General features: G+C 49.9%; 1 protein-coding gene across 1 annotated transcript in view; it reads right to left on the reverse strand.

The window, feature by feature from the left end:
• LOC141056826 (uncharacterized) overlaps nucleotides 1–25,286 on the reverse strand; it is a 58,439-nt gene that overhangs the window by 25,399 nt on the left and 7,754 nt on the right. The window contains exons 2-5 of the mRNA XM_073553299.1: nucleotides 2,338–2,529; nucleotides 2,029–2,208; nucleotides 1,823–1,946; nucleotides 1,642–1,739 (exon numbers count right to left, since the gene is read on the reverse strand). Coding sequence (XP_073409400.1) covers nucleotides 1,642–1,739; nucleotides 1,823–1,946; nucleotides 2,029–2,208; nucleotides 2,338–2,529 — 594 coding nt within the window. The remainder of the gene's footprint in view (nucleotides 1–1,641; nucleotides 1,740–1,822; nucleotides 1,947–2,028; nucleotides 2,209–2,337; nucleotides 2,530–25,286) is intronic.

A 25,286-nucleotide genomic window follows, 5' to 3' on the forward strand; every position in this document is an offset into this window, starting at 1 on the left:
GTATGTATGTAGTATGTATGTTGTATATATGTAGCATGTATGTATTGTATGAATGTATGAATGTATTGTATGTAGTAAGTATGTAGTATGTATGTATGTTGTATGAATGAATGTATGTTGTATGAATGTAGTATATATGTATGTAGTATATATGTATGTTGTATGAATGTAGTATATATATAGTATGTATGTACAGTATGTTGTATGAATGTAGTATGTATGTAGCATGTATGTAGTATATATGTATGTTGTATGAATGTAGTATATATGTAGCATGTATGTAGTATATATGTATGTTGTATGAATGTAGTATGTATGTATGTTGTATGAATGTAGTATATATGTAGCATGTATGTAGTATGTATGTATGTCGTATGAATGTAGTATATATGTAGTATGTATGTAGTATATATGTATGTTGTATGAATGTAGTATGTATGTAGCATGTATGTAGTATATATGTATGTTGTATGAATGTAGTATGTATGTATGTTGTATGAATGTAGTATATATGTAGCATGTATGTAGTATGTATGTATGTCGTATGAATGTAGTATATATGTAGTATGTATGTATGTTGTATGAATGTAGTATATATGTAGTATGTATGTAGTATATATGTATATTGTATGAATGTAGTATATATTTAGTATGTATGTAGTATGTATGTATATTGTATGAATGTAGTATATATGTAGTATGTATGTAGTATATATGTATGTTGTATGAATGTAGTATGTTTTTTTTTTTTTACATTCAACACATTAGCCGGATGATGGGACTACTACTGTCCCATCATTGGCTAATGTGTCAATCACTGTCATTGTAGCAGGCATAGCCCGATGGGACTTGTAGTCCCATCGGACAATGCCTGCACACACACACACAACCCCTGGGAGGCCCGCACAGACCACCGGCAGTCTACACAGACCCCCGGCAGCCGGTACAGACCCCCGGCAGGCCCGTACAGTCCCCCGAGAGGCACGTACAGACCCCCGGCAGGCGCGCACGGACCCCATCAGGCCCGTACAGACCCCCGAGAGGCCCGTACAGACCCCCGAGAGGCCCGCACAGACCACCGGAAGGCCCACACAGACCGCGCATCATGATGCGCACAGACCGCGCATCATGATGACATCATTTCAGCAGCCAATCACAGCCACAACAGTGGCTCATTGCATTATGGGGACTTCCAATTCCGGTATCCGATATTGAAAAAATATTGGTACTCGGTATCGGAATTCCGATACAGCAAATATCGGCCGATACCCGATATTTGCAGTATCGGAATGCTCAATACTAGTCACGAATCATTCATTCATAAACTGTAACTATCAGAAGCACACTGAACACATTCCCTCTTTACAATGCGCGCCCAGGGCCACGGGCCAGGTCCCAGCTGCCGTGACATCTCCCATTGAAGCTCATCGGGCCCGGTACTGAGTACCCCGCCAGCCCTGGGAGGGCGACCCAACTACACTGACAGGCAGTGATGATACACGGCACTACAGTAGTACAGGGCATCACCGGAGCCATCAGAGGCTTGTATGTTGTATGATCGCACTGATCAGAGGGGTTTAAAAATGGTTTAAAGTGGAAAAAATATCACAGTTTCAGCAACAAGAAATATCTGTCATCTACCTGATGATGCTGAGGAACACTGGGATCTTCTTGGTTACAGTCCTGTGGAAGAAGAGGACGGGGACATCTCTCTGGTGTTGTGCTCTTACTGGATAGATCTGGAGGAAACACATACAGGGACTGAATTCATTCTCTACATACAGATAATTATAGGCCGTGTGTATTTAGTCCTGTCTATTACCTGGTGATGTGAGGGGCTGGGGAACCTCCATTATGACGTCCTTGTACAGATCTTTGTGACCTTCAAAATACTCCCACTCCTCCATGGAGAAATAGACAGCGACATCCTGACACCTTATAGGAACCTGACACATACAATGATACCGTCATCCCCCGATCCCTTCATAGTGTTACTGTATAATGTCCCAGCATTCCCAGCAGTGTCACCTCTCCAGTCAGCAGCTCAATCATCTTGTAGATGAGTTCTAGGATCTTCTGGTCATTGATGTCCTCATGGATCAGGGGGTGAGGTGGAGGCCCCGTGATTGGGCTCAGGGATCTTCCCCATCCCTCAGACACAGGGTCCTGACAGCGATCACTAGAGGTCTTCTTCACCACTGTGTAATCCTGGTTATGGAGAGACACATTAATAAATCTCACTACAGACATTTCCAGAGTCCTCACCTCTCCAGTTCTGTCCATCTGTTATTCCCATAGATAAGAATGATGTAATGTGACGTCATCAGAATCTCTCACCTCTCCAGTGAGACGGAAGAGGATCTCTAGGGTGAGGTGTAATATCCTCTCCACCATCTTGTCTCTGTCCATATCCATCCTTGATGGGTAAATCAGGAAAATTCTCTTCTGTAGAAGATCTTCACTGAGAGGATCCGATATTGTAGAGACCTGAATGAGAAGAAGATGATCCGATGTAACACCATAAAAATCCTGTGTAATAATACAATTACTGGAGATAATAAGGGAAACATATGAGGAGATTTATTATCTTACAGGGTTTAGTTTTCTTCCCTGACATCTACTAATAAAACCTATATATTTAGGCCACAGACAACAAGCAGTTTCCTCCTCGGAGTCGGCAGCTGAACACGTTCCTCATAGACTCATCTTCCATAACGCTAATTCTCGTCTCATTACCGACACTGGAATCGGCATTAGCAATACTGCAGGAGATATTCATTACACGCGACATGAGAATTAACTCCTTCATGATGAGGACGACATCTTCATCTTCTACTGCGGCTCTAGAGACAGATGTGGCCAGAGTCGGTCACTGCCTCCATTCTCCACCGGCTGTCTATATGAAGGTTTCCCGTCTTCCCCGCACTGGAATCTTCTCTCACGTTAGATCTCAGCTCTGAGTCACACACAGAAGTTTGAGGCTTTTAGAAAAGATTTTTTGCTTCCACAAACACAACGGACAGAAATGATCTGATCCCAAAGTCTCCATGTACAGTGATTTATGGGGTTTATTTCTGGCCTTAGGCTTTCCTATATTACAAGAAAAACTCCAGAAAAAGCCGATACTAAAATGTTTAAAATTAATTTGCAAAGGATCATTCAGTTGAGTGCCAAGTTATTTTATTATTCACTCTGGTCTGCGTAACCTACTTGTGCACCTTGTGGTTGTGCCACGCTATATTTGACACAGGGCCAGAGGCAGCGTCCAATAAGTTACCGTATAATGCCCCATACACATTACACTAAAGCTCCATGAAAGCACTGATTTCGGGGGGTCTGACCGACCATATCATGTATTTGGGGGACTCCAGACAGATGATGTCAGGGCAGAGAAGGATCTGGCATCCTGAATTTCAGAGGATAATCCGTTTGCTCTTCCTGTAGATAATCCTCCTCTAGAGGAGTCTGGAGGCGACTCTCTCATACAGACCACAGGAAAGCTGGAATATTTGTGTGTATGGGGGAGTCGGGAGAGATCGCCGTCTGCCAAATGACCGCTCAGCCAACTCTGATCTCATATGTATGGGGCCGTTAGTATTACACTGACAGGCAGTGATGATACACGGCACTACAGTAGTACAGGGCATCACCGGAGCCATCAGAGGCTTGTATGTTGTATGATCGCACTGATCAGAGGGGTTTAAAAAAGGTTTAAAGTGGAAAAAAATCACAGTTTCAGCAACAAGAAATATCCATCACTATATGGAAAGCAGAGTCACTGCACAATGTTAGTTACGTCACGTCCATAACTACTTTATTATACTCTATTATCCTGTACACAGTGGAGTAGATAGAAATCACAGATCCCACAGCAATAGCTGGAATTGGACCCTCCAACGCAAAGAAAAAAAAAATCTCTCTATCTATATACACTGTTCAAAAAAATAAAGGGAACACTTAAACAACAGAATATAACTCCAAGTAAATCAAACTTCTGTGAAACCAAACTGTCCACTTAGGAAGCAACACTGACTGACAATCAATTTCACATGCTGTTGTGCAAATGGAATAGACAACAGATGGAAATTATTGGCAATTATCAAGACACCCTCAATAAAGGAGTGGTTCTGCAGGTGGGGACCACAGACCATATCTCAGTACCAATGCTTTCTGGCTGATGTTTTGGTCACTTTTGAATGTTGGTTGTGCTTTCATACTCGTGGTAGCATGAGACGGACTCTATAACCCACACAAGTGGCTCAGGTAGTGCAGCTCATCCAGGATGGCACATCAATGCGAGCTGTGACAAGAAAGTTTGCTGTGTCTGTCAGCATAGTGTCCAGAGGCTGGAGGCACTACCAGGAGACAGGCCAGTACACCAGGAGATGTGGAGGGGGCCGTATGAGGGCAACAACCCAGCAGCAGGACCTCTACCTCTGCATTTGTGGAAGGAGGAACAGGAGGAGCACTGCCAGAGCCCTGCAAAATGATCTTCAGCAGGCGACAAATGTTCATGTGTCTGCACAAACGGTTAGAAACCGACTCCATGAGGATGGTCTGAGGGACCGACGTCCACAGATGGGGGTTGTGCTCACAGTTCAACACCGTACAGGACGCTTGGCATTTGGCACAGAACACCAAGATTGGGAAATTCACCACTGGTGCCCTGTGCTCTTCACAGATGGAAGCAGGTTCACACTGAGCACATGTGACAGCCGTGACAGAGTCTGGAGACGCCGTGGAGAGCGATCTGCTGCCTGCAACATCCTTCAGCATGACCGGTTTGGCAGTGGTCAGTAATGGTGCGGGGTGGCATTTCTTTGGAGGCCACATGATGTTGGGCTGTGAGCACAACCCCCATGGAGACACAATTGTGCCTTTACCTGGAGATAAATTCCCAATGGGGGCAATTTCCAAAATGCAATAACTTAAGTGGGGAATTCAGCTCTTTTCGCACTTAAGGGATCTGTATATGGAGTCTACAAACTACAGTGGGGGAATAAGGATTTGTTACGCTGACAATTTTGGGGCTAAAGTCACATTTTTGTTAGGAAAAAAGTAGAATTGTCATTTTTTCCTTCCACATTGCTTAAATTCCTGTCACACTGTCCAAATTCAGATATTGTCCTGTCAGAAAGGAGAATACAGGGAGCGAAAGGGTTAATAGGACTCACAGGAGGAACCGGCCCAAAAAGCAGAAGATCCAGGAGTGTCCACCACATATATGACTGCTCTGTGCACAGGACCTGTGATGAGGTCACAGGAGGGGAGGAGTCAGGGGTCACATGATCAGGGGCCTCAGTGTGTGCAGGACTCAGTGTGCTGGAGCGCTCCCGATAATCAGCTGCGTGTGTCGCGCTGTGTGATAGTCACAGCACCTGCATGGAGGGCGACACATGCAGCTGATTATCGGGAACGCTCCAGGGATCCGGGGTCCCGATGCAGCTATTCGGTAAGTGATATTAGCCAATAACAACTTCTCCGACGATATTCGCTCATCTCTAGTAATAACAGCTCAAAGAAACTCACCAAACTTTTCATTAAGTTTAATAGCGAGACCCTATTAAATATTGAGCACCAGCAGGATGAAGCATTGACAGTGGCATGTAAAAGTGTGGGCGCCCCGGGTCAAAATGACTGTTATTGTGAGCAGTAGTAAGATGAAGATGAAATGATCTCTAAAAGGCCGAACCTCTAAGATGACACATGGCCTTTGTATTTTAGGCAAAAATAATAATTATAAAATATATATATATAGAGAGACATATTTTACAATTTCATAAATGCAAAAAAGAAAAAGGGACGATGCAAAACTATGGGCACCCTTGGAGATTTGTGCACTGAGATAATTTTGACCAAGATTTCACAACTCAATTAGCTTGTTAGGGTTATGGTGAGATCACATTGTGACCAGGAGCTACAGTCTGAGGAAAGGGCTAAAAAGCCTTCACTACACCCCTGTACAGCTGTATAATGAGGCCCAGGCTTTATAGTGAAGGGACAGGAGTGAGGGCCTGTGCCCAGGAGCTACAGTCTGAGGAAAGGGCTAAAAAGCCTTCACTAGATCCCTGTACAGCTGTATAATGAGGCCCAGGCTTTATAGTGAAGGGACAGGAGTGAGGGCCTGTGCCCAGGAACTATAGTCTGAGGAAAGGGCTAAAAAGCCTTCACTAGACCCCTGTACAGCTGTATAATGAGGCCCAGGCTTTATAGTGAAGGGACAGGAGTGAGGGCCTGTGCCCAGGAGCTACAGTCTGAGGAAAGGGCTAAAAAGCCTTCACTAGACCCCTGTACAGCTGTATAATGAGACTCAGGCTTTATAGTGAAGGGACAGGAGTGAGGGCCTGTTCCCAGGAGCTACAGTCTGAGGAAAGGGCTAAAAAGCTTTCACTAGACCCCTGTACAGCTGTATAATGAGGCCCAGGCTTTATAGTGAAGGGACAGGAGTGAGGGCCTGTTCCCAGGAGCTACAGTCTGAGGAAAGGGCTAAAAAGCCTTCACTAGACCCCGTTACAGCTGTAAAATGAGACCCAGGCTTTATAGTGAAGGGACAGGAGTGAGGGCCTGTTCCCAGGAGCTACAGTCTGAGGAAAGGGCTAAAAAGCCTTCACTAGACCCCTGTACAGCTGTATAATGAGACCCAGGCTTTATAGTGAAGGGACAGGAGTGAGGGTCTGTGCCGAGGAGCTACAGTCTGAGGAAAGGGCTAAAAAGCCTTCACTAGACCCCTGTACAGCTGTATAATGAGGCCCAGGCTTTATAGTGAAGGGACAGGAGTGAGGGTCTGTGCCGAGGAGCTACAGTCTGTGGAAAGGGCTAAAAAGCCTTCACTAGACCCCTGTACAGCTGTAAAATGAGACCCAGGCTTTATAGTGAAGGGACAGGAGTGAGGGCCTGTTCCCAGGAGCTACAGTCTGAGGAAAGGGCTAAAAAGCCTTCACTAGACCCCTGTACAGCTGTATAATGAGACCCAGGCTTTATAGTGAAGGGACAGGAGTGAGGGTCTGTGCCGAGGAGCTACAGTCTGAGGAAAGGGCTAAAAAGCCTTCACTAGACCCCTGTACAGCTGTATAATGAGGCCCAGGCTTTATAGTGAAGGGACAGGAGTGAGGGCCTGTTCCCAGGAGCTACAGTCTGAGGAAAGGGCTAAAAAGCCTTCACTAGACCCCTGCACAGCTGCATAATGAGACCCAGGCTTTATAGTGAAGGGACAGGATTGAGGGCCTGATCCCAAGAGCTACAGACTGAGGAAAGGGCTAAAAAGCCTTCACTAGATCCCTGTACAGCTGTATAATGAGGCCCAGGCTTTATAGTGAAAGGACAGGAGTGAAGGCCTGTTCCCAGGAGCTACAGTCTGAGGAAAGGGCTAAAAAGCCTTCACTAGACCCCTGCACAGCTGCATAATGAGACCCAGGCTTTATAGTGAAGGGACAGGAGTGAGGGCCTGTGCCCAGGAGCTACAGTCTGAGGAAAGAGCTAAAAAGCCTTCAGTAGACCCCTGTACAGCTGTATAATGAGGCCCAGGCTTTATAGTGAAAGGACAGGAGTGAAGGCCTGTTCCCAGGAGCTACAGTCTGAGGAAAGGGCTAAAAAGCCTTCACTAGACCCCTGCACAGCTGCATAATGAGACCCAGGCTTTATAGTGAAGGGACAGGAGTGAGGGCCTGTGCCCAGGAGCTACAGTCTGAGGAAAGAGCTAAAAAGCCTTCACTAGACCCCTGCACAGCTGCATAATGAGACCCAGGCTTTATAGTGAAGGGACAGGAGTGAGGGCCTGTGCTCAGGAGCTACAGTCTGAGGAAAGAGCTAAAAAGCCTTCACTAGACCCCTGTACAGCTGTATAATGAGGGACAGGCTTTATAGTGAAAGGACAGGAGTGAGGACCTGTGCCCAGGAGCTACAATCTGAGGAAAGGGCTAAAAAGCCTTCATTAGACCCCTGTACAGCTGTATAATGAGGCCCAGGCTTTATAGTGAAAGGACAGGAGTGAGGGCCTGATCCCAGGAGCTACAGTCTGAGGAAAGGGCTTAAAAGCCTTCATTAGACCCCTGTACAGCTGTATAATGAGGCAGAGGCTTTATAGTGAAAGGACAGGAGTGAGGGTCTGATCCCAGGAGCTACAGTCTGAGGAAAGGGCTAAAAAGCCTTCACTAGACCCCTGTGCAGCTGTATAATGAGGCCCAGGCTTTATAGTGAAGGGACAGGAGTGAGGGCCTGTGCCCAGGAGCTACAGTCTGAGGAAAGGGCTAAAAAGCCTTCAATAGACCCCTGTACAGCTGTATAATGAGGCCCAGGCTTTATAGTGAAGGGACAGGAGTGAGGGCCTGATCCCAGGAGCTACAGTCTGAAGAAAGGGCTTAAAAGCCTTCATTAGACCCCTGTACAGCTGTATAATGAGGCAGAGGCTTTATAGTGAAAGGACAGGAGTGAGGGTCTGATCCCAGGAGCTACAGTCTGAGGAAAGGGCTAAAAAGCCTTCACTAGACCCCTGTGCAGCTGTATAATGAGGCCCAGGCTTTATAGTGAAGGGACAGGAGTGAGGGCCTGTGCCCAGGAGCTAGTCTGAGGAAAGGGCTAAAAAGCCTTCACTAGACCCCTGTACAGCTGTATAATGAGACTCAGGCTTTATAGTGAAGGGACAGGAGTGAGGGCCTGTTCTCAGGAGCTACAGTCTGAGGAAAGGGCTAAAAAGCCTTCACTAGACCCCTGTACAGCTGTATAATGAGGCCCAGGCTTTATAGTGAAGGGACAGGAGTGAGGGCCTGTGCCCAGGAGCTACAGTCTGAGGAAAGGGCTAAAAAGCCTTCACTAGACCACTGTACAGCTGTATAATGAGGCCCAGGCTTTATAGTGAAGGGACAGGAGTGAGGGCCTGTGCCCAGGAGCTACAGTCTGAGGAAAGGGCTAAAAAGCCTTCACTAGACCCCTGTACAGCTGTATAATGAGGCCCAGGCTTTATAGTGAAGGGACAGGAGTGAGGGCCTGTGCCCAGGAGCTACAGTCTGAGGAAAGGGCTAAAAAGCCTTCATTAGACCCCTGTACAGCTGTATAATGAGGCAGAGGCTTTATAGTGAAAGGACAGGAGCGAGGGTCTGATCCCAGGAGCTACAGTCTGAGGAAAGGGCTAAAAAGCCTTCACTAGACCCCTGTGCAGCTGTATAATGAGGCCCAGGCTTTATAGTGAAGGGACAGGAGTGAGGGCCTGTGCCCAGGAGCTAGTCTGAGTAAAGGGCTAAAAAGCCTTCACTAGACCCCTGTACAGCTGTATAATGAGACTCAGGCTTTATAGTGAAGGGACAGGAGTGAGGGCCTGTTCTCAGGAGCTACAGTCTGAGGAAAGGGCTAAAAAGCCTTCACTAGACCCCTGTACAGCTGTATAATGAAGCCAAGGCTTTATAGTGAAAGGCCAGGAGTGAGGGTCTGTTCCCAGGAGCTACAGTCTGAGGAAAGAGCTAAAAAGTCTTCACTAGACCCCTGTACAGCTGTATAATGAGGCCCAGGCTTTACAGTGAAGGGACAGGAGTGAGGGCCTGTGCCCAGGAGCTACAGTCTGAGGAAAGGGCTAAAAAGCCTTCACTAGACCCCTGTACAGCTGTATAATGAGGCCCAGGCTTTATAGTGAAGGGACAGGAGTGAGGGCCTGTGCCCAGGAGCTACAGTCTGAGGAAAGGGCTAGAAAGCCTTCACTAGACCCCTGTACAGCTGTATAATGAGGCCCAGGCTTTATAGTGAAGGGACAGGAGTGAGGGCCTGTGCCCAGGAGCTACAGTCTGAGGAAAGGGCTAAAAAGCCTTCACTAGACCCCTGTACAGCTGTATAATGAGGCCCAGGCTTTATAGTGAAAGGACAGGAGTGAGGGCCTGTTACCAGGAGCTACAGTCTGAGGAAAGGGCTAAAAAGCCTTCATTAGACCCCTGTACAGCTGTATAATGAGGCAGAGGATTTATAGTGAAAGGACAGGAGTGAGGGCCTGTTCCCAGGAGCTACAGACTGAGGAAATGGCTAAAAAGCCTTCACTAGACCCCTGTACAGCTGTATAATGAGGCCCAGGCTTTATAGTGAAGGGACAGGAGTGAGGGCCTGTTCCCAGGAGCTACAGACTGAGGAAATGGCTAAAAAGCCTTCACTAGACCACTGTACAGCTGTATAATGAGGCCCAGGCTTTATAGTGAAGGGACAGGAGTGAGGGCCTGATCCCAGGAGCTACAGTCTGAGGAAAGGTCAAACAAGCCTTCACTAGACCCCTGTGCAGTTGTATAATGAGGCCCAGGCTTTATAGTGAAGGGACAGGAGTGAGGGCCTGTGCCCAGGAGCTAGTCTGAGTAAAGGGCTAAAAAGCCTTCACTAGACCCCTGTACAGCTGTATAATGAGGCCCAGGCTTTATAGTGAAGGGACAGGAGTGAGGGCCTGTGCCCAGGAGCTACAGTCTGAGGAAAGGGCTAAAAAGCCTTCAATAGACCCCTGTACAGCTGTATAATGAGGCCCAGGCTTTATAGTGAAGGGACAGGAGTGAGGGCCTGATCCCAGGAGCTACAGTCTGAAGAAAGGGCTTAAAAGCCTTCATTAGACCCCTGTACAGCTGTATAATGAGGCAGAGGCTTTATAGTGAAAGGACAGGAGTGAGGGTCTGATCCCAGGAGCTACAGTCTGAGGAAAGGGCTAAAAAGCCTTCACTAGACCCCTGTGCAGCTGTATAATGAGGCCCAGGCTTTATAGTGAAGGGACAGGAGTGAGGGCCTGTGCCCAGGAGCTAGTCTGAGGAAAGGGCTAAAAAGCCTTCACTAGACCCCTGTACAGCTGTATAATGAGACTCAGGCTTTATAGTGAAGGGACAGGAGTGAGGGCCTGTTCTCAGGAGCTACAGTCTGAGGAAAGGGCTAAAAAGCCTTCACTAGACCCCTGTACAGCTGTATAATGAAGCCAAGGCTTTATAGTGAAAGGCCAGGAGTGAGGGTCTGTTCCCAGGAGCTACAGTCTGGGGAAAGAGCTAAAAAGTCTTCACTAGACCCCTGTACAGCTGTATAATGAGGCCCAGGCTTTATAGTGAAGGGACAGGAGTGAGGGCCTGTGCCCAGGAGCTACAGTCTGAGGAAAGGGCTAAAAAGCCTTCACTAGACCACTGTACAGCTGTATAATGAGGCCCAGGCTTTATAGTGAAGGGACAGGAGTGAGGGCCTGTGCCCAGGAGCTACAGTCTGAGGAAAGGGCTAAAAAGCCTTCACTAGACCCCTGTACAGCTGTATAATGAGGCCCAGGCTTTATAGTGAAGGGACAGGAGTGAGGGCCTGTGCCCAGGAGCTGCAGTCTGAGGAAAGGGCTAAAAAGCCTTCATTAGACCCCTGTACAGCTGTATAATGAGGCAGAGGCTTTATAGTGAAAGGACAGGAGCGAGGGTCTGATCCCAGGAGCTACAGTCTGAGGAAAGGGCTAAAAAGCCTTCACTAGACCCCTGTGCAGCTGTATAATGAGGCCCAGGCTTTATAGTGAAGGGACAGGAGTGAGGGCCTGTGCCCAGGAGCTAGTCTGAGTAAAGGGCTAAAAAGCCTTCACTAGACCCCTGTACAGCTGTATAATGAGACTCAGGCTTTATAGTGAAGGGACAGGAGTGAGGGCCTGTTCTCAGGAGCTACAGTCTGAGGAAAGGGCTAAAAAGCCTTCACTAGACCCCTGTACAGCTGTATAATGAAGCCAAGGCTTTATAGTGAAAGGCCAGGAGTGAGGGTCTGTTCCCAGGAGCTACAGTCTGAGGAAAGAGCTAAAAAGTCTTCACTAGACCCCTGTACAGCTGTATAATGAGGCCCAGGCTTTACAGTGAAGGGACAGGAGTGAGGGCCTGTGCCCAGGAGCTACAGTCTGAGGAAAGGGCTAAAAAGCCTTCACTAGACCCCTGTACAGCTGTATAATGAGGCCCAGGCTTTATAGTGAAGGGACAGGAGTGAGGGCCTGTGCCCAGGAGCTACAGTCTGAGGAAAGGGCTAGAAAGCCTTCACTAGACCCCTGTACAGCTGTATAATGAGGCCCAGGCTTTATAGTGAAGGGACAGGAGTGAGGGCCTGTGCCCAGGAGCTACAGTCTGAGGAAAGGGCTAAAAAGCCTTCACTAGACCCCTGTACAGCTGTATAATGAGGCCCAGGCTTTATAGTGAAAGGACAGGAGTGAGGGCCTGTTACCAGGAGCTACAGTCTGAGGAAAGGGCTAAAAAGCCTTCATTAGACCCCTGTACAGCTGTATAATGAGGCAGAGGATTTATAGTGAAAGGACAGGAGTGAGGGCCTGTTCCCAGGAGCTACAGACTGAGGAAATGGCTAAAAAGCCTTCACTAGACCCCTGTACAGCTGTATAATGAGGCCCAGGCTTTATAGTGAAGGGACAGGAGTGAGGGCCTGTTCCCAGGAGCTACAGACTGAGGAAATGGCTAAAAAGCCTTCACTAGACCACTGTACAGCTGTATAATGAGGCCCAGGCTTTATAGTGAAGGGACAGGAGTGAGGGCCTGATCCCAGGAGCTACAGTCTGAGGAAAGGTCAAACAAGCCTTCACTAGACCCCTGTGCAGTTGTATAATGAGGCCCAGGCTTTATAGTGAAGGGACAGGAGTGAGGGCCTGTGCCCAGGAGCTACAGACTGAGGAAAGGGCTAAAAAGCCTTCACTAGACCCCTGTACAGCTGTATAATGAGGCCCAGGCTTTATAGTGAAGGGACAGGAGTGAGGGCCTGTGCCCAGCAGCTACAGACTGAGGAAAGGGATAAAAAGCCTTCACTAGACCCCTGTACAGCTGTATAATGAGGCCCAGGCTTTATAGTGAAGGGACAGGAGTGAGGGCCTGTTCCCAGGAGCTACAGACTGAGGAAAGGGATAAAAAGCCTTCACTAGACCCCTGTACAGCTGTATAATGAGACCCAGGCTTTATACAGAAGGGACAGGAATGAGGGCCTGTTCCCAGGAGCTACAGTCTGAGGAAAGGGCTAAAAAGCCTTCACTAGACCCCTGTACAGCTGTATAATGACACCCAGGATTTATAGTGAAGGGTCAGGAGTGAGGGACAGTTCCCAGGAGCTACAGTCTGAGGAAAGGGCTAAAAAGCCTTCACTAGACCCCTGCACAGCTGTATAATGAGGCCCAGGCTTTATAGTGAGGGGACAGGAGTGAGGGTCTGATCCCAGGAGCTACAGTCTCGGGAAAGGGCTAAAAAGCCTTCACTAGACCCCTGTACAGCTGTATAATGAGACCCAGGCTTTATACAGAAGGGACAGGAGTGAGGGCCTGCTCCCAGGAGCTACAGACCGAGGAAAGGGCTAAAAAGCCTTCACTAGACCACTGTACAGCTGTATAATGAGGCCCAGGCTTTATAGTGAAGGGACTAGAGTGAGGGCCTGTGCCCAGGAGCTACAGTCTGAGGAAAGGGCTAAAAAGCCTTCACTAGACCCCTGTACAGCTGTATAATGAGGCCCAGGCTTTATAGTGAAAGGACAGGAGTGAGGGCCTGTTCCCAGGAGCTACAGTCTGAGGAAAGGGCTAAAAAGCCTTCACTAGACCCCTGTACAGCTGTATAAAGAGGCCCAGGCTTTATAGTGAAGGGACAGGAGTGAGGGCCTGTGCCCAGGAGCTACAGTCTGAGGAAAGAGCTAAAAAGCCTTCACTAGACCCCTGTACAGCTGTATAATGAGGCCCAGGCTTTATAGTGAAGGGACAGGAGTGAGGGCCTGTGCCCAGGAGCTACAGTCTGAGGAAAGAGCTAAAAAGCCTTCACTAGACCCCTGTACAGCTGTATAATGAGGCCCAGGCTTTATAGTGAAGGGACAGGAGTGAGGGCCTGTACCCAGGAGCTACAGTCTGAGGAAAGGGCAAAAAAGCCTTCACTAGACCCCTGTACAGCTGTATAATGAGGCCCAGGCTTTATATAGAAGGGACAGGAGTGAGGGCCTGTTCCCAGGAGCTACAGTCTGAGGAAAGGGCTAAAAAGCCTTCACTAGACCCCTGTACAGCTGTATAATGAGGCCCAGGCTTTATAGTGAAGGGACAGGAGTGAGGGCCTGTTCCCAGGAGCTACAGTCTGAGGAAAGGGCAAAAAAGCCTTCACTAGACCCCTGTACAGCTGTATAATGAGGCCCAGGCTTTATACAGAAGGGACAGGAGTGAGGGCCTGTTCCCAGGAGCTACAGTCTGAGGAAAGGGCTAAAAAGCCTTCACTAGACCCCTGTACAGCTGTATAATGAGGCCCAGGCTTTATAGTGAAGGGACAGGAGTGAGGGCCTGTTCCCAGGAGCTACAGTCTGAGGAAAGGGCTAAAAAGCCTTCACTAGACCCCTGTACAGCTGTATAATGAGACCCAGGATTAATAGTGAAGGGTCAGGAGTGAGGGACATTTCCCAGGAGCTACAGTCTGAGGAAAGGGCTAAAAAGCCTTCTCTAGACCCCTGCACAGCTGTATAATGAGGCCCAGGCTTTATAGTGAGGGGACAGGAGTGAGGGTCTGATCCCAGGAGCTACAGTCTCGGGAAAGGGCTAAAAAGCCTTCACTAGACCCCTGTACAGCTGTATAATGAGACCCAGGCTTTATACAAAAGGGACAGGAGTGAGGGCCTGTTCCCAGGAGCTACAGACCGAGGAAAGGGCTAAAAAGCCTTCACTAGACCCCTGTACAGCTGTATAATGAGGCCCAGGCTTTATAGTGAAGGGACAGGAGTGAGGGCCTGTGCCCAGGAGCTACAGTCTGAGGAAAGGGCTAAAAAGCCTTCAATAGATCCCTGTACAGCTGTATAATGAGGCCCATGCTTTATAGTGAAGGGACTAGAGTGAGGGCCTGTGCCCAGGAGCTACAGTCTGAGGAAAGGGCTAAAAAGCCTTCACTAGACCCCTGTACAGCTGTATAATGAGGCCCAGGCTTTATAGTGAAGGGACAGGAGTGAGGGCCTGTTCCCAGGAGCTACAGTCTGAGGAAAGAGCTAAAAAGCCTTCACTAGACCCCTGTACAGCTGTATAATGAGGCCCAGGCTTTATAGTGAAGGGACAGGAGTGAGGGCCTGTGCCCAGGAGCTACAGTCTGAGGAAAGAGCTAAAAAGCCTTCACTAGACCCCTGTACAGCTGTATAATGAGGCCAAGGCTTTATAGTGAAGGGACAGTAGTGAGGGCCTGTTCCCAGGAGCTACAGTCTGAGGAAAGGGCTAAAAGCCTTCACTAGACCCCTGTACAGCTGTATAATGAGGCCCAGGCTTTATAGGAGTGAGGGTCTGTTCCCAGGAGCTACAGTCTGAGGAAAGGGCTGAAAAGCCTTCACTAGACCCCTGCACAGCTGTATAATGAGGCCCAGGCTTTATAGTGAAGGGACAGGAGTGAGGGCCTGTTCCCAGGAGCTACAGACCGAGGAAAGGGCTAAAAAGCCTTCACTAGACCCCTGTACAGCTGTATAATGAGACCCAGGCTTTATACAGAAGGGACAGGAGTGAGGGCCTGTTCCCAGGAGCTACAGTCTGAGGAAAGGGCTAAAAAGCCTTCACTAGACCCCTGTACAGCTGTATAATGAGGCCCAGGCTTTATCGTGAAGGGACAGGAGTGAGGGCGTGTTCCCAGGAGCTACAGTCTGTTGAAAGGGCTAAAAAGCCTTCACTAGACCCCTGTACAGCTGTATAATGAGGCCCAGGCTTTATACAGAAGGGACAGGAGTGAGGGCCTGTTCCCAGGAGCTACAGACCGAGGAAAGGGCTAAAAAGCCTTCACTAGTCCCCTGTACAGCTGTATAATGAGGCCCATGATTTATAGTGAAGGCACTAGAGTGAGGGCCTGTGCCCAGGAGCTACAGTCTGAGGAAAGGGCTAAAAAGCCTTCACTAGACCCCTGTACAGCTGTATAATGAGGCCCAGGCTTTATAGTGAAGGGACAGGAGTGAGGGCCTGTGCCCAGGAGCTACAGTCTGAGGAAAGAGCTAAAATGCCTTCACTAGACCCCTGTACAGCTGTATAATGAGGCCCAGGCTTTATAGTGAAGGGACAGGAGTGAGGGCCTGTGCCCAGGAGCTACAGTCTGAGGAAAGAGCTAAAAAGCCTTCACTAGACCCCTGTACAGCTGTATAATGAGGCCCAGGCTTTATAGTGAAGGGACAGGAGTGAGTGCCTGTTCCCAGGAGCTACAGTCTGAGGAAAGGGCAAAAAAGCCTTCACTAGACCCCTGTACAGCTGTATAATGAGGCCCAGGCTTTATCGTGAAGGGACAGGAGTGAGGGCGTGTTCCCAGGAGCTACAGTCTGTTGAAAGGGCTAAAAAGCCTTCACTAGACCCCTGTACAGCTGTATAATGAGGCCCAGGCTTTATACAGAAGGGACAGGAGTGAGGGCCTGTTCCCAGGAGCTACAGACCGAGGAAAGGGCTAAAAAGCCTTCACTAGTCCCCTGTACAGCTGTATAATGAGGCCCATGATTTATAGTGAAGGCACTAGAGTGAGGGCCTGTGCCCAGGAGCTACAGTCTGAGGAAAGGGCTAAAAAGCCTTCACTAGACCCCTGTGCAGCTGTATAATGAGGCCCAGGCTTTATAGTGAAGGGACAGGAGTGAGGGCCTGTGCCCAGGAGCTAGTCTGAGTAAAGGGCTAAAAAGCCTTCACTAGACCCCTGTACAGCTGTATAATGAGACTCAGGCTTTATAGTGAAGGGACAGGAGTGAGGGCCTGTTCTCAGGAGCTACAGTCTGAGGAAAGGGCTAAAAAGCCTTCACTAGACCCCTGTACAGCTGTATAATGAAGCCAAGGCTTTATAGTGAAAGGCCAGGAGTGAGGGTCTGTTCCCAGGAGCTACAGTCTGAGGAGAGAGCTAAAAAGTCTTCACTAGACCCCTGTACAGCTGTATAATGAGGCCCAGGCTTTACAGTGAAGGGACAGGAGTGAGGGCCTGTGCCCAGGAGCTACAGTCTGAGGAAAGGGCTAAAAAGCCTTCACTAGACCCCTGTACAGCTGTATAATGAGGCCCAGGCTTTATAGTGAAGGGACAGGAGTGAGGGCCTGTGCCCAGGAGCTACAGTCTGAGGAAAGGGCTAGAAAGCCTTCACTAGACCCCTGTACAGCTGTATAATGAGGCCCAGGCTTTATAGTGAAGGGACAGGAGTGAGGGCCTGTGCCCAGGAGCTACAGTCTGAGGAAAGGGCTAAAAAGCCTTCACTAGACCCCTGTACAGCTGTATAATGAGGCCCAGGCTTTATAGTGAAAGGACAGGAGTGAGGGCCTGTTACCAGGAGCTACAGTCTGAGGAAAGGGCTAAAAAGCCTTCATTAGACCCCTGTACAGCTGTATAATGAGGCAGAGGATTTATAGTGAAAGGACAGGAGTGAGGGCCTGTTCCCAGGAGCTACAGACTGAGGAAATGGCTAAAAAGCCTTCACTAGACCCCTGTAGAGCTGTATAATGAGGCCCAGGCTTTATAGTGAAGGGACAGGAGTGAGGGCCTGTTCCCAGGAGCTACAGACTGAGGAAATGGCTAAAAAGCCTTCACTAGACCACTGTACAGCTGTATAATGAGGCCCAGGCTTTATAGTGAAGGGACAGGAGTGAGGGCCTGATCCCAGGAGCTACAGTCTGAGGAAAGGTCAAACAAGCCTTCACTAGACCCCTGTGCAGTTGTATAATGAGGCCCAGGCTTTATAGTGAAGGGACAGGAGTGAGGGCCTGTGCCCAGGAGCTACAGACTGAGGAAAGGGCTAAAAAGCCTTCACTAGACCCCTGTACAGCTGTATAATGAGGCCCAGGCTTTATAGTGAAGGGACAGGAGTGAGGGCCTGTGCCCAGCAGCTACAGACTGAGGAAAGGGATAAAAAGCCTTCACTAGACCCCTGTACAGCTGTATAATGAGGCCCAGGCTTTATAGTGAAGGGACAGGAGTGAGGGCCTGTTCCCAGGAGCTACAGACTGAGGAAAGGGATAAAAAGCCTTCACTAGACCCCTGTACAGCTGTATAATGAGACCCAGGCTTTATACAGAAGGAACAGGAATGAGGGCCTGTTCCCAGGAGCTACAGTCTGAGGAAAGGGCTAAAAAGCCTTCACTAGACCCCTGTACAGCTGTATAATGACACCCAGGATTTATAGTGAAGGGTCAGGAGTGAGGGACAGTTCCCAGGAGCTACAGTCTGAGGAAAGGGCTAAAAAGCCTTCACTAGACCCCTGCACAGCTGTATAATGAGGCCCAGGCTTTATAGTGAGGGGACAGGAGTGAGGGTCTGATCCCAGGAGCTACAGTCTCGGGAAAGGGCTAAAAAGCCTTCACTAGACCCCTGTACAGCTGTATAATGAGACCCAGGCTTTATACAGAAGGGACAGGAGTGAGGGCCTGCTCCCAGGAGCTACAGACCGAGGAAAGGGCTAAAAAGCCTTCACTAGACCACTGTACAGCTGTATAATGAGGCCCAGGCTTTATACAGAAGGGACAGGAGTGAGGGCCTGTTCCCAGGAGCTACAGATCGAGGAAAGGGCTAAAAAGCCTTCAATAGACCCTTGTACAGCTGTATAATGAGGCCCATGCTTTATAGTGAAGGGACTAGAGTGAGGGCCTGTGCCCAGGAGCTACAGTCTGAGGAAAGGGCTAAAAAGCCTTCACTAGACCCCTGTACAGCTGTATAAAGAGGCCCAGGCTTTATAGTGAAGGGACAGGAGTGAGGGCCTGTGCCCAGGAGCTACAGTCTGAGGAAAGAGCTAAAAAGCCTTCACTAGACCCCTGTACAGCTGTATAATGAGGCCCAGGCTTTATAGTGAAGGGACAGGAGTGAGGGCCTGTGCCCAGGAGCTACAGTCTGAGGAAAGAGCTAAAAAGCCTTCACTAGACCCCTGTACAGCTGTATAATGAGGCCCAGGCTTTATAGTGAAGGGACAGGAGTGAGGGCCTGTACCCAGGAGCTACAGTCTGAGGAAAGGGCAAAAAAGCCTTCACTAGACCCCTGTACAGCTGTATAATGAGGCCCAGGCTTTATATAGAAGGGACAGGAGTGAGGGCCTGTTCCCAGGAGCTACAGTCTGAGGAAAGGGCTAAAAAGCCTTCACTAGACCCCTGTACAGCTGTATAATGAGGCCCAGGCTTTATAGTGAAGGGACAGGAGTGAGGGCCTGTTCCCAGGAGCTACAGTCTGAGGAAAGGGCAAAAAAGCCTTCACTAGACCCCTGTACAGCTGTATAATGAGGCCCAGGCTTTATACAGAAGGGACAGGAGTGAGGGCCTGTTCCCAGGAGCTACAGTCTGAGGAAAGGGCTAAAAAGCCTTCACTAGACCCCTGTACAGCTGTATAATGAGGCCCAGGCTTTATAGTGAAGGGACAGGAGTGAGGGCCTGTTCCCAGGAGCTACAGTCTGAGGAAAGGGCTAAAAAGCCTTCACTAGACCCCTGTACAGCTGTATAATGAGACCCAGGATTAATAGTGAAGGGTCAGGAGTGAGGGACATTTCCCAGGAGCTACAGTCTGAGGAAAGGGCTAAAAAGCCTTCTCTAGACCCCTGCACAGCTGTATAATGAGGCCCAGGCTTTATAGTGAGGGGACAGGAGTGAGGGTCTGATCCCAGGAGCTACAGTCTCGGGAAAGGGCTAAAAAGCCTTCACTAGACCCCTGTACAGCTGTATAATGAGACCCAGGCTTTATACAAAAGGGACAGGAGTGAGGGCCTGTTCCCAGGAGCTACAGACCGAGGAAAGGGCTAAAAAGCCTTCACTAGACCCCTGTACAGCTGTATAATGAGGCCCAGGCTTTATAGTGAAGGGACAGGAGTGAGGGCCTGTGCCCAGGAGCTACAGTCTGAGGAAAGGGCTAAAAAGCCTTCAATAGATCCCTGTACAGCTGTATAATGAGGCCCATGCTTTATAGTGAAGGGACTAGAGTGAGGGCCTGTGCCCAGGAGCTACAGTCTGAGGAAAGGGCTAAAAAGCCTTCACTAGACCCCTGTACAGCTGTATAATGAGGCCCAGGCTTTATAGTGAAGGGACAGGAGTGAGGGCCTGTTCCCAGGAGCTACAGTCTGAGGAAAGAGCTAAAAAGCCTTCACTAGACCCCTGTACAGCTGTATAATGAGGCCCAGGCTTTATAGTGAAGGGACAGGAGTGAGGGCCTGTGCCCAGGAGCTACAGTCTGAGGAAAGAGCTAAAAAGCCTTCACTAGACCCCTGTACAGCTGTATAATGAGGCCAAGGCTTTATAGTGAAGGGACAGTAGTGAGGGCCTGTTCCCAGGAGCTACAGTCTGAGGAAAGGGCTAAAAGCCTTCACTAGACCCCTGTACAGCTGTATAATGAGGCCCAGGCTTTATAGGAGTGAGGGTCTGTTCCCAGGAGCTACAGTCTGAGGAAAGGGCTGAAAAGCCTTCACTAGACCCCTGCACAGCTGTATGAGGCCCAGGCTTTATAGTGAAGGGACAGGAGTGAGGGCCTGTTCCCAGGAGCTACAGACCGAGGAAAGGGCTAAAAAGCCTTCACTAGACCCCTGTACAGCTGTATAATGAGACCCAGGCTTTATACAGAAGGGACAGGAGTGAGGGCCTGTTCCCAGGAGCTACAGTCTGAGGAAAGGGCTAAAAAGCCTTCACTAGACCCCTGTACAGCTGTATAATGAGGCCCAGGCTTTATCGTGAAGGGACAGGAGTGAGGGCGTGTTCCCAGGAGCTACAGTCTGTTGAAAGGGCTAAAAAGCCTTCACTAGACCCCTGTACAGCTGTATAATGAGGCCCAGGCTTTATACAGAAGGGACAGGAGTGAGGGCCTGTTCCCAGGAGCTACAGACCGAGGAAAGGGCTAAAAAGCCTTCACTAGTCCCCTGTACAGCTGTATAATGAGGCCCATGATTTATAGTGAAGGCACTAGAGTGAGGGCCTGTGCCCAGGAGCTACAGTCTGAGGAAAGGGCTAAAAAGCCTTCACTAGACCCCTGTACAGCTGTATAATGAGGCCCAGGCTTTATAGTGAAGGGACAGGAGTGAGGGCCTGTGCCCAGGAGCTACAGTCTGAGGAAAGAGCTAAAATGCCTTCACTAGACCCCTGTACAGCTGTATAATGAGGCCCAGGCTTTATAGTGAAGGGACAGGAGTGAGGGCCTGTGCCCAGGAGCTACAGTCTGAGGAAAGAGCTAAAAAGCCTTCACTAGACCCCTGTACAGCTGTATAATGAGGCCCAGGCTTTATAGTGAAGGGACAGGAGTGAGTGCCTGTTCCCAGGAGCTACAGACTGAGGAAAGGGTTAAAAAGCCTTCACTAGACCCCTGTACAGCTGTATAATGAGGCCCAGGCTTTATAGTGAAGGGACAGGAGGGAGAAAAGTGGGGAAAGGAGCCAGAAGAGCCGGACTGCCCATCACTAACCTGCAGAGCCGCACTCCACATATATGGCTGCTCTGTGCGCACAGGACCTGTGATGAGATCACAGGAGGGGAGGAGTCAGGGGTCACATGATCAGGGGCCTCAGCGTGTGCAGGACTCTGCTGTGCTGGTTGTCATGGTGCTGGATGAGGGGAAGTTTCTGTGTGGGGTCAGGAGGGGTTTACAGGGTGGATGTAGCAGAGCCGCGTGTGTACGAGGTGTACGGAGCGGAGCCATGTGTGTACGAGGTGTACGGAGCGGAGCCGTGTGTGTACGAGGTGTACGGAGCGGAGCCGTGTGTGTACGAGGTGTACGGAGCGGAGCCGTGTGTATACGAGGTGTACGGAGCGGAGCCGTGTGTGTACGAGGTGTACGGAGCGGAGCCGTGTGTGTACGAGGTGTACGGAGCGGAGCCGTGTGTGTACGAGGTGTACGGAGCGGAGCCGTGTGTGTACGAGGTGTACGGAGCGGAGCCGTGTGTGTACGAGGTGTACGGAGCGGAGCCGCGTGTGTAGGAGGTGTACGGAGAGGAGCCGTGTGTATACGAGGTGTACGGAGCGGAGCCGTGTGTGTACGAGGTGTACGGAGCGGAGCCGTGTGTGTACGAGGTGTACGGAGCGGAGCCGTGTGTGTACGAGGTGTACGGAGCGGAGCCGTGTGTGTACGAGGTGTACGGAGCGGAGCCGTGTGTATAGGAGGTGTACGGAGAGGAGCCGTGTGTGTACGAGGTGTACGGAGAGTAGCCGTGTGTGTACGAGGTGTACGGAGCGGAGCAGTGTGTGTACGAGGTGTACGGAGCGGAGCCGTGTGTGTACGAGGTGTACGGAGCGGAGCCGTGTGTGTACGAGGTGTACGGAGCGGAGCCGTGTGTGTACGAGGTGTACGGAGCGGAGCCGTGTGCGTACGAGGTGTACGGAGCGGAGCCGTGTGTGTACGAGGTGTACGGAGCGGAGCCGTGTGTGTACGAGGTGTACGGAGCGGAGCCGTGTGTGTACGAGGTGTACGGAGCGGAGCCGTGTGTGTACGAGGTGTACGGAGCGGAGCCGTGTGTGTACGAGGTGTACGGAGAGGAGCCGTGTGTACGAGGTGTACGGAGCGGAGCCGTGTGTGTACGAGGTGTACGGAGCGGAGCCGTGTGTGTACGAAGTGTACGGAGCGGAGCCGCGTGTGTAAGAGGTGTACGGAGCGGAGCCGTGTGTGTACGAGGTGTACTGAGCGGAGCCGTGTGTATACGGAGCGGAGCCGTGTGTGTACGAGGTGTACGGAGAGGAGCCGTGTGTACGAGGTGTACGGAGCGGAGCCCTGTGTGTACGAGGTGTATGGAGCGGAGCCGTGTGTGTACAAGGTGTACGGAGCGGAGCCGTGTGTGTACAAGGTGTACGGAGCGGAGCCGTGTGTGTACGAGGTGTACGGAGCGGAGCCGCATGTGTACAAGGTGTACGGAGCGGAGCCGCATGTGTAAGAGGAGTAAGGAGCGGAGCCATGTGTACGAGGTGTACGGAGCGGAGCCGCGTGTGTACGAGGTGTACGGAGCGGAGCCGCGTGTGTACGAGGTGTACGGAGCGGAGCCGCGTGTGTACGAGGTGTACGGAGCGGAGCCGCGTGTGTACGAGGTGTACGGAGCGGAGCCGCGTGTGTACGAGCGGAGCCGCGTGTGTACGAGGTGTACGGAGCGGAGCCGCGTGTGTACGAGGTGTACGGAGACGAGCCGCGTGTGTACGAGGTGTACGGAGCCGAGCCGCGTGTGTATGAGGTGTACGGAGCCGAGCCGCGTGTGTACGAGGTGTACGGAGCGGAGCCGCGTGTGTACGAGGTGTACGGAGCGGAGCCGCGTGTGTACGAGGTGTACGGAGCCGAGCCGCGTGTGTACGAGGTGTACGGAGCCGAGCCGCGTGTGTACGAGGTGTACGGAGCCGAGCCGCGTGTGTACGAGGTGTACGGAGCCGAGCCGCGTGTGTACGAGGTGTACGGAGCCGAGCCGCGTGTGTACGAGGTGTACGGAGCCGAGCCGCGTGTGTACGAGGTGTACGGAGCCGAGCCTTGTGTGTACGAGGTGTACGGAGCCGAGCCTTGTGTGTACGAGGTGTACGGAGCAGAGCCACGTGTGTACGAGGTATACGGAGCGGAGCCGCATGTGTACAGTACGAGGTGTACGGAGCGGAGCCGCATGTGATCGCCGTGTTCACAATTGTGCATGTCACATTTGTGTTTTTAATCCGTTTTTTTCCTTGCTTTGCATGGTTTGGGAGACCCCACCCCTCTCTTGTGTGACGTGCACATAAGAGCTGTCTCAGACCACAAGCCCATACTAGGGAGTGGCCTGTCTGAATCCTATTCATATTAGACACTGTTCACATGTTCAGGTTTTTAATACATTAGATAGGGACTGCTTCAATAGGAGTTACTGTTGTGAGCTCATTTTCTCATTCACCTTTGATGTCCAATGAACTCCCTCTGCTGGTGAAAGGAGGTGGTGAAACTGATTTGGATGGGAGAAACCTGTCACCTGAACAGGGGGATTGCGATTGGACATCTGGAATCTCTGAGTGGATATAAGGCAGCCGACGCCCTGTAGGGTTGCTGGTGATTTCTCCACTCTGAGCTCTGGCCTCCAGTTCAGTTCCTGTCTTCTAAAGCTAAGTTTTGCTCTGTTATTGTTCCATGAGATTTTGTCTGATTTGCTTAGTTTTGTGTTCTGCCAGCCCCGGCTGGGGCTCTGTTGAATTTCCATTTTTGTCCCTGATCGGTTAAATCTCTTTTGCTCTGTCTTCAGAATATATCGGAGTGCTGACATAGGGATTTTGAAGTCTAGTGACTTCAGGGCCGTTTTTCCTATCAGACGTGTTGGGACATTTTTGGTAGGGTTTTTTCTGTCCTTTCCTATCTAGTTAGTTGGGCCCCATCGTTTGCTCTGCCTGTCTTTCTGTCTGTGTTTGTGTTTTCATCTGTTTTCACCGACAATACATGTTGGGGGCTGTCTATTGCTTTGGGGTCTGCTCTGGGGCAGTTTAGATTTCCCCTTTCTTTCTTTAGGCTTATTTAATTCTCCGGCTGTGAAGAGGCGTCTAGGACCACCATAGGATCGCTCCACGGCTACTGTTAGTTGTGAATAGGATCAGGGGTCTGCAATCCGCTAGCTACCAACCTCTCTGGTTTTCTGGACTTAGCTTGCATTTTTGTTTTTTCCTCCTCTGGTGACTCAAAATAACAGAATCACCAGCCATACCGCAGATTCTAGGGTACTCAATAGCAGGAAAGAATTGTAAAAAAAAAAAAATAAAAGTCAGAATTGTTTTTTTTTTCTAATGTATATTTTTTCCTCTTTTTCTCTGGGGCCGTAGGAGGAATTTTTTCTTAATGGAGATTAAGCAATTGTCTGATCGTGTGGAGCAGCTCGCTGCTGAAGTGCGGGGAATTTCCGCCTATCTTGCTCATTCACATGCTGCTGAACCAAAGATCCCTACTCCTGATGTGTTTTTTGGGGATCGGTCTAAATTTTTGAAATTTAAGAATAATTGTAAATTATTTCTTGCCTTGAAGCCTAGCTCATCGGGGAGCTCTGTGCAGCAGGTTAAAATTGTCATCTCTTTGCTGCGCGGCGATCCCCAGGATTGGATGTTTTCTTTGACACCTGATGATCCTATTCTAACTAATGTGGATGCATTTTTTCAAGCCTTGGGGTTGTTGTATGATGAACCTAATGCTATTGATCAAGCTGAAAAAGTCCTGTTGGGATTGAGCCAGGGTCAGGATTCTGCAGTTGTACTGTCAAAAATTCCGAAAGTGGGCGGTCCTTACTACCTGGAATGATGGTGCCTTGGCAGCTCTGTTTCGGAAGGGTTTGTCAGAAACCGTAAAAGATACTATGGTGGGATTTCCTGTTCCCTCAGGTCTTGATGATTCTATGTCATTAGCCATTCAGGTTGATCGGCGTTTACGTGAACGTAAAATTACACGAGAAATGTTGCCACCTGTTGAACA

This window comes from Dendrobates tinctorius, unplaced genomic scaffold (genome assembly GCF_039654945.1).
Source record: "Dendrobates tinctorius isolate UK_male_01 unplaced genomic scaffold, ASM3965494v1 ptg000200l, whole genome shotgun sequence".
NCBI classification, from domain to species: domain Eukaryota; kingdom Metazoa; phylum Chordata; class Amphibia; order Anura; family Dendrobatidae; genus Dendrobates; species Dendrobates tinctorius.